The sequence below is a fragment of the Zootoca vivipara genome, chromosome 6, assembly GCF_965207765.1.
Source record: "Zootoca vivipara chromosome 6, rZooViv2.hap1.1, whole genome shotgun sequence".
Classification (NCBI taxonomy): domain Eukaryota; kingdom Metazoa; phylum Chordata; class Lepidosauria; order Squamata; family Lacertidae; genus Zootoca; species Zootoca vivipara.
Genome location: NC_142589.1, coordinates 32,319,230 through 32,334,663, shown reverse-complemented (window position 1 = coordinate 32,334,663; position 15,434 = coordinate 32,319,230). Strand labels below are relative to the sequence as shown.

Here is a 15,434-nt window from a genome sequence, read left to right as displayed (position 1 = left end):
GCTTTGGGAGATGGAGAAAAAAACATCCATCCGTTTTCTCCATTCATATAGAAACCCCTGACATTTGCATGACTAGAATATAGTCTCCTGTAGCAAGACAGAAGTTGTATCCTTTCCTCTGTGCACTTTTGCCACTGGACCCACCCACCACTAGCATATGGCCCCCCCAGGGCCGGTGCGTCCATTTAGGCAAACTAGGCAGCTACCTAGAGCGCCAAAATGGAGGGGGCGCTGCTGGCCAGCCTGCCCGCCGCCTGCCGCCACCCCTAGGGCTGCCTGGGGCTGCCTCCACTGCGCCTGTCACCTGCTGAGCAGCTTCAGGCCACTATCCTGAGGTGCGTGCGTGCCTCCGGAGAGCGGCCTGAAGCCACTCAACAGCTGACAGGTGCAATGGAGGCGGCCCCAGGCTCACGCTCCCAGTGCAAAGCTCCCTCGCTGCGCCTCTCTGTTCCGTGCCCAGCCGGAGCTCCGCAGATGGGGAAGAGGAGGAGGGCGCTGCGTCCATGGCGGTGGGTCTCTTTGCCCGGGGAAGTGCGCTGAGCCTCCGGCCGCCGCTTCGCCCCCGCACTTCCCCGGGCAAAGAGACCCGTGAGAGCTGGACCATAAAGAAGGCTGATCGCCGAAGAATTGATGCTTTTGAATTATGGTGCTGGAGGAGACTCTTGAGAGTCCCATGGACTGCAAGAAGATCAAACCTATCCATTCTGAAGGAAATCAGCCCTGAGTGCTCAGTGGAAGGACAGATCATGAAGCTGAGGCTCCAATACTTTGGCCACCTCATGAGAAGAGAAGACTCCCTGGAAAAGACCCTGATGCTGGGAAAGATTGAGGGCAGTAGGAGAAGGGGACGACAGAGGACGAGATGGTTGGACAGTGTTCTTGAAGCTACGAACATGAGTTTGACCAAACTGCGGGAGGCAGTGGAAGACAGGAGTACCTGGCATGCTATGGTCCATGGGGTCACGAAGAGTCGGACACGACTAAACCACTAAACAACAAAACCCCTCTCTGCATATGGATGATTCTGTTCCCTCTTGATCCCCCCCCCTTTCCTGGAGATTGCAGGAAATAATTGTGTGTCGATGTCCAACCCCAAATTTCTTCACTTTACTCCCACAATTTTCCAGGTTAAGGGGGCTGCAAATTGTTTTATTTATTTTGAATCAAGTAACACAAAATGAGTGGTTCCATTAGTTTTCCAGAAGTGGTTTTTTTTCATTGTGAGAAACCTCAAATATTATGTGGAAATTAAAAGTTATGGAAATGTAAGGGAAATGGAATAAGCTGCCATGTGAATGCAGGCTTAGAAAGGATTGTGTCCCTGTGCTGTGGGGTGTGTGTATTAAGGTTGGAGGCTGTGTTGGAAATAGAATGTCAGGTCTCTGTGTTGCCTTTCATCTTCAACCCACGCTGTGTCAATAGGCCAGGCAGGGAGGCCACCAGGGATAAAAGGAGTGGGTAGGTCCTCTCCACTGAAATAGAGCCTTTTTTCAAACCAGTGGAAGAAGGGAGGCATTAGGTGGTCTGTGTTTGTGTGTGTGTGTGTGTGTGTGTGTGGTTTCATTGCTCAAAAGAAATCTTTCCAGGACGTATCGCTAAGGGGCACAGAATACAACTTTGCCATTAAGCTGATTAATTTTTATTTTATTTTTATTTCTGTCTTCCAGCATGAAACAACTCTCCTCCTTCTCTCCCCCACCCCCACCAGCCCAAGTCCTTGAGCTCCTGAGTGAAAGCATCACAAGTAATTAAGCAGAATACCCCGGTTGAATATTAAATTAGAAATTAAGCTAAAATGCTCATCCACCGCAGCTCAGGAATTTTGAGCAGATCGCCTTAAATTTGATGGCAGCGGTGCCTGCATATATTTCTTGAACTGCATTGCTAGCTAAATTGATTGAATTAAACATGCTTCGTGATGCTCGCTAACCTTTGACCCCTCCAGTTACTCAGAATAATCAGGAGGCTAATTATCCTGGCAGGAGCTGAGCTTTGAAGAATCAGGGGCATGGCTGAGTTCAGAGAATCTACACTAGTATTAATCAGGATGTCATGACTGAGGTTCGCTGAGAAACCCAAAGTGTCGCAGGACCATCATGGTGGAGTTTTATTAGTGAGATGTTGTGACTGTGATTCCAATGGGGCGGTGGACGAGGCTTGTTTGCATGAAGACAGTGATCTGTTTAATTGTGGGTTATCCATTTTCATGGAAAGAGGTGGGAATGTTTTTGTTCAACAGCGGAAACAGTGTTATACACCTCCAAGCATGCAAAACAGGTTGGGCTGTCACTGTTTTTAAAGCGGTGGTACAACATGCTTAGTGGCTGTGTGACAGGCATAAATCCAACAGGTGATCTTTCCTCATCACAAGTGATGTTGCCTGAAAGTATGAAACTCAGTGGCTCAATATGCTCACTTCAAATACGATCTTTAAGCATTATTGCCCTAAAACATAAAAATATAAGATCTTGCTGGATCAGGCCAATGGCACTTACCAGGAGCCTGTGGGAAAGCAGCAAGCAGGACCTAAGCAAAACACTCTCCCTTCCTATGGTTTCCAGCCACTGGTGTTCAAAATCATTACTGCTTCTGTCTGTGTAGACAGAGCATATAGCCATTGTGATTAATAGCTGTGGCTGGAAGTTCTTCTCCAAGTCTGTTTTCAATCTGAGATGGAAAAAAGTCATCTCAAGATGGCCACTTCACCTCACAAGGGAGGTGAAAGCTTGACAGCTGCATTTATATACATACATGCTGGAGACAATATGCATCCATTCTCCTTCCCCCAGTTCAGACATGTGAATGCAATGTGCAAGATGGATAATCTTAGACAGGTACTATAGTTGCTAACGCGTGGCTTTCCCAGTGTTGGATGGACTCCAACTCCCATCAGCCCCAGGCAGCATGGCCAGTGGTCAAGGATGATGGGAGCTGTAGTCTCACAACAACTAGACAGCCACAGGTAGCTGTTTCAAAGCCAATATGCTATCAATACCCATTGCATGAAGAGTGCTCCAAAGAACTTATGCTTCTCTGTGTTGGCCATGAACCATCTAAAACCTTTATAACACTTTACCCAAATCACTTGGAGACTTTTTACACCAGCCCCACCCATTGCTGGAGGTGCCTTGTGCTGGCCTAGAAACAAAGGACTCAGCTAGACTGGTAAAGAAAAAGCGATTTACATGCATTGTATGTGCGATATAACATTGTGCCACCAGATGGCGATGTAAAGGTTTTTCTCTACCTGTTTTCCCTTTTTAAATTTACAATGCTTTAAACTGAAACACTTCTTTCTGCCAAACCCCACAATGACAGCTCTCAATAGTATGGCACTCTCCCTTTTTTTGAAAGTGCATACTAGCTAGGTTCACCTTTAAATGTGAAATGTACTGAATGCCTCCCCCTTCTCTATACTGCATCAATGCTTCTGCTAGTTAGTTGTGCCCTGATATCCGGGTCATGTGGCCAGCATGACAAAGCTGCTTCTGGCAAACCAGAGCAGCACACGGAAACGCCGTTTACCTTGCCGCCGTAGCGGTCCCTATTTATCTACTTGCACTTTGATGTGCGTTCGAACTGCTAGGTTGGCAGGAGCTGGGACCAAGCAACGGGAGCTCACCCCGTTGCAGGGATTCGAACCGCCGACCTTCTGATCAGCGAGCCCTAGACTCTGTGGATTAACCCACAGCGCCACCTGGGTCCCTCTAGGAACACTGAAAACACTTCAGTGCTTGAATTTCAAGAGAATGGAGTTTAGGTTATATTATGTACAATGGAACTTTAAGAAAAAAACACAACTTAAGTCATTCTCAAAAAAGATATCGAAGCACCCCCGAACATTTGCCCGTGTACGTGCACAGGAGGGGGGGGGAGATCTAGTTGAAAGGCAAGGCATTCCCAATTATTTTTACTGGATAATTTTAGAAGGTTGCATAATCTTAAAGGGCTGTGACTATCTTGAAAGGACCTTGCACTTCTGGATTCATAACTAAACTTCTGCATATGTGCAACAGCAATATTCTGTATGACTCTGAGCCTCTGTTGCTCATGAGCCTTGCCATTTGGTTGGTGATGCAGAGGCATTCAAGCTGGCTTGGGACTTTCCTCTGCATCCCCAAAGCAGACTCTGAGACCAAAGCAGGTGCAGGAGAGGGAGCCTGATTGCATACCGTGACTCACCTTAAATCCCCGCTAATGGAAAGCCACATGTTTTTCCATGCCCTTATTTATATTAGCAAGTAAGCATCAATAGCTCAGCCAAGTATGTCAACTTTGCAACAGCTCAAAAGATTAAAGAAACACTCTGTCCATAAATGCCGAGCACTAGAAAGAACTGCAAACATTTAAAAGCTGGAGGAGGGGGGTGGGCATTTGCTTTTCCTTGCATAAGAGCAGCTTCCATTAATGTCAAAGAGCTGTGCTTGCTTGTGCCTGGGAGCATGGAATAAGAAATATTGTTGAAAATAGCAACAAAATTGAAGCCTCCACTTTAGTGGCACCCACCCCCTCATTTGAAGGAAAGCACTCAGGTTCTCCAAAGCCCAAGGAGAGCAATAGAAGGCTCAGGTGTTCTTGAGCAGTTAAAGACAGCAGTACATTTTGAACAGTATAAATCTGCCCTGAGGAATACAAAGCAGACCAAAAGTACACACACACACACACACACACACACACAAACACACACACACGAGAGAGAGGGAGAGCAAAATAAAAAAAATCCTTCAGTAGCACCTTAAAGACCAACTAAGTTTTTATTTTGGTATGAGCTTTCGTGTGCATGCACACTTCTTCAGATACACTTGAAACAGAAGAGTCAGACCCTTATGTATATACAGAGGGTGGGAGGGTGGGATGGGAATGGGTGATGGGCTGATGGGAGTGGTAAACCTGTAGATGGCTGTTAACACGGCTACCTACCTGTAACGAGAGAGAGAGAGAGAGAGAGAGAGAGAGAGAGAGAGAGAGAGAGAGAGAGAGAGAGAGAGAGAGAGAGAGATCAGGGTAATGTTTGTTTATTAAATTTATACCCTTGTCTTTCCTCCCCAAGAAGTGCTGGGCAGCAAACAGATACACAATTTAAAAACAAAAACACGTCAAAAACATTCTAACAACAGATACAATTAATAACATCTGAATGCAGTTTTGGTTTAAAAACATTCTAAAAGTACTTACAGTTAAAATATTTTTCTATCCTGGTGCTTTCAAGAACAGGTAGGTAGCCGTGTTGGTCTGAGGTGAGGCAAAATAAAAAAATTCCTTCAGTAGCACCTTAAAGACCAACTAAGTTTTTATTTTGGTATGAGCTTTCAGATACACTGTTTCAAGTGTATCTGAAGAAGTGTGCATGCACACGAAAGCTCATACCAAAATAAAAACTTAGTTGGTCTTTAAGGTGCTACTGAAGGAATGTTTTTTATTTTGCTTTCAAGCACAGTATTCTTCAGCCAATAAATGCCTGGGCAAACAAAGATTTATTTATTTATTTTTAATTCCTGCTGATAGTTAAAAATGATGAAAACAGGCACAACCCACTAGGAAGTGCATTCTGCAGCTGAGGAACTACCACTGAAAAGTCCCTGCCATGGGTCTGGGTCAACCAGGCATTCTTCAAGTTTCACAGGAATCTTCATGGGGCAGAATGGAAAGGGAGGAGAGACTTTGAGGGTCTATCTCTACAGCAGCCTTTGCTAACTGGTGCCCTCAGGATGTATTTTTGGCTATGTCCTGTTCCATTGCCAGTGTTTCAGTGCAATACAACTGGCATTCCAGTTCATTTCTATAGGAGGAATAGGAGAGCTCTACTTTGTCCTTTGCCTCAGGTAGCGCAGCAAAATGCTTTAGGCTGGCTGGCCCCAAGTGCAATCTCATTTTCCTGCTTGCATAGAGGCTGGAGCTGTCATTGGTTGATGACTGGCCCCCCTGTCTCTGGCACTGGTTGGGACCAGCAGCCATTTTAACTTCTCCCCAAGACCTGTAATGTTGCTCTGAGTCATTGTGAAGGATTAAAACCAGAAAAGCTCTTTACTCACAGTTCTCGATGCATCAACTGGCCTTGACCTGTGGTTTCTCTGAGACACTTATGCCATTTAAGAGACAAAGGTCACATTCACACCATCCATTTAAAGCACTATGAAACCACTGTCAAGGTTTGTTCTAAGGAATCCTGGGAGCTGTAGTTTGTTAAGGATGCTGAGAGTTTCTTAAATGCCCCTATTCCCGCCCCCCAGAGCTACTGTTCTCAGAGTGGTTTAACAGTCAATCCTTCTTCACAGGGAACTCTGGGAATTGTAGTTCTGTGAGGGGAATAGGAGTCATCTAACAACTCTCAGTACCCTTAACAAACTACGGCTTCCAGCTATGATCTGAGGGAAGGTTAAAGTGCTATCATAAGAGTGTGAATGTGGCTTAAGTGACCCATGATATTTGGGTGGCAGTGGGGGCGGGATCTGTACATTTCTTCTGTGGTGCCTGAACAACAAACCGGCTGTGGCACAAACAGTCCAAGCTGTGTCCACTTATATATTGTTGACATGTTGGGAGCACATTAAACTGAGCAAAATAAGCAATAAGCTGCAGCACATGGCAACAGTAAAACATCCTTGACGCTGCTTGACACTGCATTATACAGTAGCTCAGTGGGAGAGCATCTGCAAGAAAGTTCCAGTTTCAGTTCCCAGTACTTCCAGCTACAGCTGGGAGAGACTCCTGCCCGAAACCCTGTAGAGCTGCTGCCAGTCAGTGTAGGCAATACTGAGCTAGATGGACCAATGGCCTGACTCTGTAAAATGCAACTTCCTGTGTTCCCGGTGTACATCCTCTGATCCAGTTTCAAACAAATGTTTCTTTTCTTGGAGGCAAATCTCAAAGGAGGGAATGACATTTCTTGGCTCTCTAGCCTTTCTCTTCTGGAGCTGATGCATCTCCTGTCATTTTTCATCATTTGTGAGCTCTACGAGGGAAAACAAACACAGAGATAGGATGCACCAAGCACCTTCAGCCAAGGAACGATTCCCAGATTAATGCAAAGCGACTTGCACTTTTAATTTGGTTATTCTCAACTGGTGCTCCCAGCGGGTGGAATCCTAATGACTCATTGGGTTTGATGCTCATCAATCCAGACCATGTTTTCTCTTTCGTTACATTTGCTGCTCTCCGGGGCTCTTTAATTCAAACTGTGTTGGCACCACAGTCTGTGACAGAAATCTGTACCTTTGGCAAAGCCACAGAGTCTAGTTACTTATTCTTCTACTGAGTACTTTGCCCAATATTTGTATGGGGATACAAAGTGACTATCCCATTACAAGAAGGTTTTATGTGCATGGATGGCTGAGAAGTTCGGCTTTTCAGCTGACTGAGAGGTCCCACATGGAACAACCTCACCTGCATATTTCCTGCTGCATTCTGCAGTGACTGAAATGAGCAGTGGCATATTAAATTTAGGAGCAAATAAGCTGGGATGGTAGGAGATCTGTGATCAGATCTCCCTTATAAACACAAAAAACCCCTATAAATTGAGAGTAAGTGGGGTTATACTATAGAGTTTGCTACTGCATACTGTAGTGATACCACATACTGTAGTGTAGGTGGTGCTGTGGGTTAAACCACAGAGCCTAGGGCTTGCCAATCAGAAGGTCGGCGGTTCGAATCCCCGTGACGGGGTGAGCTCCCGTTGACCTTTATTATTATTATTATTATTATTATTATTATTATTATTATTATTCAGACATGGAATCACTTCCTCCCTCATGGAGTTGAGGGAGCATGCTGTAGCTGAGGAACAGAACTCTCTGGTCTTAACAACTTTATGCACTAACTAGCACTCAAGGGGTGGTGCTGTGGGTTAAACCACAGAGCCTAGGGCTTGCCGATCAGAAGGTTGGTGGTTCGAATCCCCATGATGGGGTGAGCTCCCGTTACTCAGTCCCAGCTCCTGCCAACCTAGCAGTTCGAAAGCACGTCACAGTGCAAGTACATAAATAGGTACCGCTACAGCGGGAAGGTAAACGGTGTTTCCGTGTGCTGCTCTGGTTCACCAGAAACGGCTTAGTCATGCTGGCCACATGACCTGGAAGCTGTATGCCAGCTCCCTCGGCCAATAAAGTGAGATGAGCACCGCAACCCCAGAGTCGTCTGCGACTGGACCTAATGGTCAGGGGTCCCTTTACCTTTACTGTAGTGATGGCCTCCAAGTTGAATGGCTTTAAAAGGGGGAGTTAGACAAATTAGTGGTGCTGACCTTTAAAGCCCTAAACGGCCTCGGTCCAGTATACCTGAAGGAGCGTCTCCACCCCCATTGTTCTACCCGGACACTGAGGTCCAGCGCTGAGGGCCTTCTGGCGGTTCCCTCAGTACGAGAAGCCAAGTTACAGGGAACCAGGCAGAGGGCCTTCTCGGTAGTGGCACCCACCCTGTGGATCGCCCTCCCACCAGAGGTCAAAGAGAACAACAATTACCAGACCTTTAGAAGGCATCTTAAGGCAGCCCTGTTTAGGGAAGCTTTTAATGTTTGGTGGATTTCTGTATTTTAATGTTTTGTTGGGGATCACAGGTGGGGATCACAGGCTGGGGATCACAGGTGGGGAGAATGCCGCTGAGTTCAGGTCGGGCTTGTGGGCTTCCCTTTCAGACATCTGGTTAGCCACTGTGAGAGCAGGATGCTAAACTTGCATGGGCTTTGGCCTGATCCAGCAGGGCTGTGACCCATGAAGGCTGAGGTGCGTCATTTGTGTGGGATGCAAATGGCGGTAAACAGATAAGCCATGTGGCCATTTCAGCACATGTCTATCTCAGCAGAGACCTTTTTCATCCATGTTCTCAAGGTGTGCAGATCTGGACATGTAAATCAATGCTAAGTTGCACTTGAGGATTTGAAGTTTCTGCTTGCGGCCAGTTGCTTGCAATGAGATGAATAAATCTTTTTAGGAGGTGAAACTTGCCAGGGAGAATGTCTCAGCTGGCATGTGAACAAGTATAAATCTGCTGACCCAGTTTAAACCAATTGGGGATTTGGCCCAAGGTATGCCATTACTAAGTGATGGTTTTTAGATGGATGCTGATGGCAACAGCTTAAATACACATCTGGACTCATCTATTTTGTTCTCAATTGACTGTGGTGCTTCAGGGATGTGTAGATATTAAAGACGAAGAAAATCAATTAATGCATAATCTAATCATATCTAACAGTCACTGGAGGTTTGGCTACCAGCGCAACTTCTCCCAGTCTAACTAATTTTTCCAACTTTAAAGGGGGTTGCTATGTTCATGTTATTTTCAGTGTTAGTGATGTATGATCTAATGCTCCCATGTGGGTATTTCTGTTACGCTGTGTGCTGAAATCTGTCCTCTAATTTTTCCCCAAAAAGTTTTTTTTTCCCCTCCTCTATAAAATCAGCTTGCATTTGGGGGGCTCATTCTCAGGGCATTTGAGAATTCCTTTATTATGGGGATGCAGCGTTTTGAGCTTCTGTTATTTTTGTGAGGTGTCCAAGGGTGGTGTATGTGTTTTCCTTCCCAGTAAACATTTCCCCAACACCCTGAAATTCCTCCTGTTTATCTGCTATTCCTGATCTTAAAAAAACACCTGATGGGAGGAGCTACCTCCTGACACCCCCATCATTCTGCCCGGACTATAGCTGCCAAGTCTCCCGTATTCCCCGGGAACCCCTGTTTTTCCAGCCGTTTCCCGCTGGCAGCCTGGATTTAAAAAACCCCGTAAATCCCTCGGATTCTTACCAGCCCAGGGAGGCTCATTCTGCACATGTCTGGAGTCTCTGGACATGCGCAGAAGCGATTTCTGGCACTGTGGCCATTTTGGAAATGGGCAGAGCATGCATAGAAGCAACATCCGGTGCCACTCTGCCCAGTTCCAAAATGACCACAGTGCGACTTTCGGTGTCGTGCCGCACCAATCCCGGATTTTTCAATCTGGGAGTTGGCACCTATGGCCCGGACATTGAGATCCAGTGCCGAGGGCCTTCTGGCAGTTCCCTCATTGCGAGAAGCCAAGTTGCAGGGAACCAGGCAGAGGGCCTTCTCGGTAGTGGCACCCGCCCTGTGGAACACCCTCCCAACAGATGTCAAAGAGAAAAACAACTACTAGATTTTTAGAAGACACCTGAAGGCAGCCCTGTTTAGAGAGGCTTTTAATCTTTAATCGATTATTTTATTCTTCTGTTGGAACCTGCCCAGAGTGGCTGGGAAACCCAGCCAGATGGACAGGGTGTAAATAATAAATTAGTAGTAGTAGTAGTAGTATTACCCTGGACTTAAACTAAAGTGCAGAAATCTAAGGAAGCTGCAAAGTACAAAACACACTTTGATAAATTTAGGTGCTGTTTCTTTTCCCATTAATTGATGGGGAAATGCAACATAATTTTTTGGCACTGCACTATAAGAATATAAGGTGAGCCTGACCAATTGGATCAATGGCCCACCGTGTCCAGCCTCCTGTTCTCACAGTGGCCAAGCAGATGCCTGTGGGAAACCTGCAGGTAGGGACCTGAGAACAAAAGCACACAGTCTTTCTGCAGTTTCCAAGAACTGGTATTCAGAAGCAATACTGCCTCCCACGAGGAGCAGTACTGCCACCCATAGAAGCCAACTCCTAGGAGCTGAGATCCCTTTGCCAATAAAATATTTGAGGGGGCTGCTCCCCAAAAAAAGTTGAGAGGAAATCCTATTCAAATAGTGTGTGTGTTCCATGTTATGTAAGTTGGCACCCCTGCTGCCACCAGTTTATATGTGCACATGAGATTCTAAATGCACAGGTCCTTGTTTCAAACTGATGTTGGGGCATACTCTGATGTTCCTGAGGATACAGGAAGAGATAATAGTTCAGTGGTAGACCCTTGCATTACATTCCTAAGGTATAGTCCCTCAAATCTCAATTTAAAAATGTACCAGGCAGTGGGTGATGTGAAAGCCCTCTGTCTGAGCCCCTAGAGAGCAACTGCTCAGAGTAGGCAACACAAGGCTTGAGGACCAACAGCCTGGCTTGGTAAAAGGCAGCTTTCTGTGTTTCCTGTGGGTTTGAGCTCCAGAGACACATGCATGAGCACAAAGAGATGGATAAGAGAGAAAAAATGCATGGCTTCTTTCAGCAGTGTTGTTACCTACCCAGAAAGGAATGCAGCAAAATGTTTGGGTAGTTGGCACTGGCTAATTAGAACATAAGAAGTGCCCAGCTGGATCAGACCAAACACCCTTCTAGCTCAGTATCCTGCTCTCACAGCAGCCAACCTATGGGAGCCCACAAGCAGGACCTGAGTGGAACAACACTCTTCCAACTTGTGGTTCCTAGCAACTGGTAGACGAACATAAGAAGGACCCTGCTGGTTCAGCCCATAGCCCCATCTAGTTCACTATCCTGCTTTCTCAGTGGCCAGCCAGACAGCTATGGAAAGCCAACAAACAGGTCCTGAGTGATTCCCAGCAACTGGTCTGGTACTTAGAAGCACACTGGCTCCAACAGCCATCCTGGGTAGTAGTCAAGGAAGCTTCATTAAAATTAGGGCGTTGTCACCTGCTCGTCACCAGTTTGGATTCTCTTTGCCCCTTTGCGCTTTGTCCATAAGCATCAGGCATTGAACAAAACCAGGTCAAGTTGACTCCCTGCTGGGCTACTTCAAAGTTGACTTGGACCATGTAAAAGTCTTTCCACCTAGCCTGTAAATGGTTACAATGCTGTCACCATCAATGTTTCCTCCAGCTCTGTGGAAAATTTTAAATGGAAAGAACACTTAAAGGGGAACTGGATAGCTTGGGGAATAAGCTTTGGGAGATCCTCCAGTTATTTTATTACAAAGAAAACCATTGTCCATACAGTCTGGAAAGGACAACGAAATATTATGGTTCAAGTAGAGAGGGAAAATAATCAAGATGAGTAAAAAATCACCTTTAAAGCACTCTGTTCTTAAAAGCATTCTTAATGCATTTCCTTCGCTAAGCATTGTATTCCAAACCACCTTTATGTATTGTATATTGAATCTCTTTATATTAAGAGGAGTTAACAAAAGATTTCATCTTCTTTATTATTCTGGAGAGTTTTCAAAGCCTGTCTCAACAATCATGTGGTTCTTTATCTTTAATCTTTCAAGAATCGGAGCAGAGAAATTGTAATACCGTTTCTTATACTTTACGCTCTCTGACTGCATTATTTATGGCCTGTAAAATTTCAGTTTCACTCAAGGATTACATTTTCCCTTTGGTTGTGGTGAATAATTAATAACACCTTAAACAAATTTGTTGTGTCGACTGTGGTCATTTGTTTGATGGTAGTAACATTTATGGCTTTCTTTATTAATTTTGAGTTCCAAGCCACGGTGAAGGAAGGCAGCACGGGCGTGATTGTCAATCTGACTGTGGAGGATCGGGATGACCCAGCAACAGGAGCATGGAGAGCGGTTTATACCATCATCAATGGCAACCCAGGGCAGAGCTTTGAAATCCATACAAACCCCAAGAACAATGAAGGGATGCTGTCAGTTGTCAAGGTGAGCAGAAGGATTAGCTGTGCCTCTTAGGCATCTAAAGAATGGACATAATGTCTTATGTTGCCCCTTGAAATGCTTTTAAATTTTCAGAGGTTTCTGTTGTCAGAGGTGCGGAAGCTTAGGCTTATGAATCAGCTGTGGCCCTCCAGAGCTCTCTATCAGGCCCTCAGAAATCTCCACAGGCCACATCCCTCAGTGCTCATGTTTCACACCCTGAGTGTTTTGGCTTGGCTGGAATTTGCCCCTGACCCTTGTTTGGAGGATAGAGGGTGAGTGTAGAAACCAGCCTGCTTTTCAGAAAGTTGCCCAGAAGGGAATGTGACCCTGGGGCTGAAAAAGGTTCACCACCTCTGCCCTTTGTCATTTCTAATGATATGATGCTTCTTGCCAAGCTAGCCATGAAATGCCCAGCAGGAATTTTCTGAGGGGAGTGATTGATTACTGTGAGAAACGTGGGAAGTTTAGACTGCGTGTTTCAAGCAGTTGTGTCTCCCTCTTGAAGCGAACTATGAGCAATTTGGCTGTGATTTTTTAAAAAACGAAAGGACAGAATCACATAGAAAGAAGACGGAACTAGTGATTGGCTACGGGCCACATTTGGCTCATAGTCTGCAAGCTGCCTACCTCTTCTTTAAAATTATCTTCAACTATGAGAAGCAAACCTGGATTTCTTCTGGGCCTTCTTTGACTTACCACAGGAGGATTCAGGAGCTGCAAGTAACTTAATGGTCTGAAGGACCTTGTGTTGTGAGCAGCATCAACATGTGTCAACACAGGCTGTGTTATGTGCATCATGGCTACCAACGCTGGTGGCTATATTGTATCCTCACTGTTGGATGCAGTGTGCTTCTGAATACCACTTGTTGGGGACTGCAGGAGGGTAGAGTGCTGTTGCGCTCAGGTACAGCTTGTGTGCTTCCCATAAGCATCTAGCTGGCCACTGTGAGACTAGGATGCCAAACTAGATAGGCCACATCCAGCAGGGCTTTTTCTGCATTCATACATAGGATCAGTCCAGAATAGGAAACACTGAAAGAAGTGCCTGCAAGTTTCTAGACCTCGTGGTTGTACAGAGAGGGAGAAATCTGTTTACCACTGATGAGAGACTAGCAATGGTTTAACCCAATAATCGACAGTGCGTAGTAAAGGTATGGAATTCGCTCCCACAAGAGGTAGCAAAGGCCACCAATTTGGATAAGATTAGGCAAAGTTATGGACAATAAGGCTATCAGTGACTATTAAACCTGGATGATGCATTCTATCTGGCTGGCCACTGTGAGAACATTTGGACTAGGATGGCATTTGGCCTGATCCATCACAGCTCTTTTTATGTTCTTATGTTCTTGCTTTTCAGCCTTTGGACTGTGAGATTTCAGCTTTCCACACACTCCTGATCAAAGTAGAAAATGAAGATCCATTAGTTCCAGACATAGCATATGACACCAGTTCCACAGCAACTGTTCAGATCACGGTTCTGGATGTCAATGAAGCCCCTGTTTTCCACCCAGACCCAATGACTATCACCAAACAAGAAAACATCCCCATTGGCAGTGTTGTGTTAACGGTCAATGCCACAGATCCAGACACATTGCAACATCAGACTATAAGGTGAGTAGAATATTCCTGAATCCCAGCTTACTGTTACTAGTAACTTCTCATGAACTTGATTTTTTTTTAAATGAAATGCTAATATTGAGGTTTGCGAATATTTCAAATTAACAACCATATGGCTTTTTATATTTGATTGATTGATTGCTGGGGTGCCTGTCCTAACACATGTCCTGATCTGAGCACTGTCAAATAATTTAGAAACAAAGACTGAAAATTGGATAAAGTTCACATTGAAAAGACCAATTTGAAAATCTGGATCTTGATTTTCAGAACAAAAAATGTGTATCTGAAGACGTGTGCACGCACACGAAAGCTCATACCTATGACAAACTTAGTTGGTCTCTAAGGTGCTACTGGAAGGATTTTTTACTTATTTATTTTCAGAAACTGTATTGGGAGGATTGATGCTTCTATGCTTCAGGTACACAAAGAAACGTATAAAAGTTGGTGCATCTATTCAAGTTCTCTTGCATTAAATTATGTGAATATGTAATTTATTCTGCAAATAATGTTGGACAAAATAGTTAAGGCAGGTAACAGGGTGGGGTGGGGGAATTCCTCCTTTGTTTAATAGGCAGAATGACATTCATGCTTAGTTCTCACACTCACTGGTGAAATGATAGCTATTTGCCCCAATTTTTCAGTGCTACTGGGAAATAAATGTCCTTCAGTTGAAGCATTGACATTAAACAAAGCTCCAACTTTTAGAAGGGGGAAAGACCACCCAGGATCAATTCTACAGAATGATGTCTCTGGTAATATCAACATGATATTCCACATGTAGTCCACGTCTCCAAGGAAGTGTGTGGACTATTAAATGCTGCCATTGTCTCATGTTTAAAGGATGGAGAATCAATTACAATACTATTTTATGACATATGAATGTGGTTTCCTGTTCTGAACCTCCTGCGGCCACAGTATGTGCAAATATATCAGATTATTCTCATCTACCGGCACTTTTGCACACCCCTGTGGAGAGAGAAACTATATATTTTTCACTCTAAAATTGACTGGCTGTTTGGAGTAGGGATGGCTTGGGAATATAGAAACAGGAAATCCTATGATAGCCAGCTGACATCCAAACTGTCTGCAACTGGCATCATTGTTAATGACGTGTAAGCATGAAGATGATTGCCACTCCAATCCACAGCCCCATGCATTTGCCAGTGTACATTTGGAGTCTCTGCTTGCACAGGTGTGGCCTTCACCATCGCTTTTAATGCATGAGGAAGCAGCCCACAATGTTTCCTCAAAGGGGTTGTGTCTTTCACCAATATCAGCTAGAATTGTCTTTTGCAGCAAGTGCAAATTGGGGTGGCTTATGCTTTC

At 45.0% G+C, this 15,434-nt stretch overlaps 1 protein-coding gene across 3 annotated transcripts in view; it reads left to right on the top strand.

Annotated features, from left to right (window-relative positions):
- Nucleotides 1-15,434, top strand: part of CDH13 (cadherin 13) — a 606,507-nt gene that overhangs the window by 523,338 nt on the left and 67,735 nt on the right. For all 3 annotated transcript variants that reach the window (XM_035119665.3, XM_088671925.1, XM_088671926.1), the window contains 2 exons: nucleotides 12,312-12,494; nucleotides 13,849-14,102. In XM_035119665.3, the coding sequence (XP_034975556.1) occupies nucleotides 12,312-12,494; nucleotides 13,849-14,102 (437 nt within the window). The remainder of the gene's footprint in view (nucleotides 1-12,311; nucleotides 12,495-13,848; nucleotides 14,103-15,434) is intronic.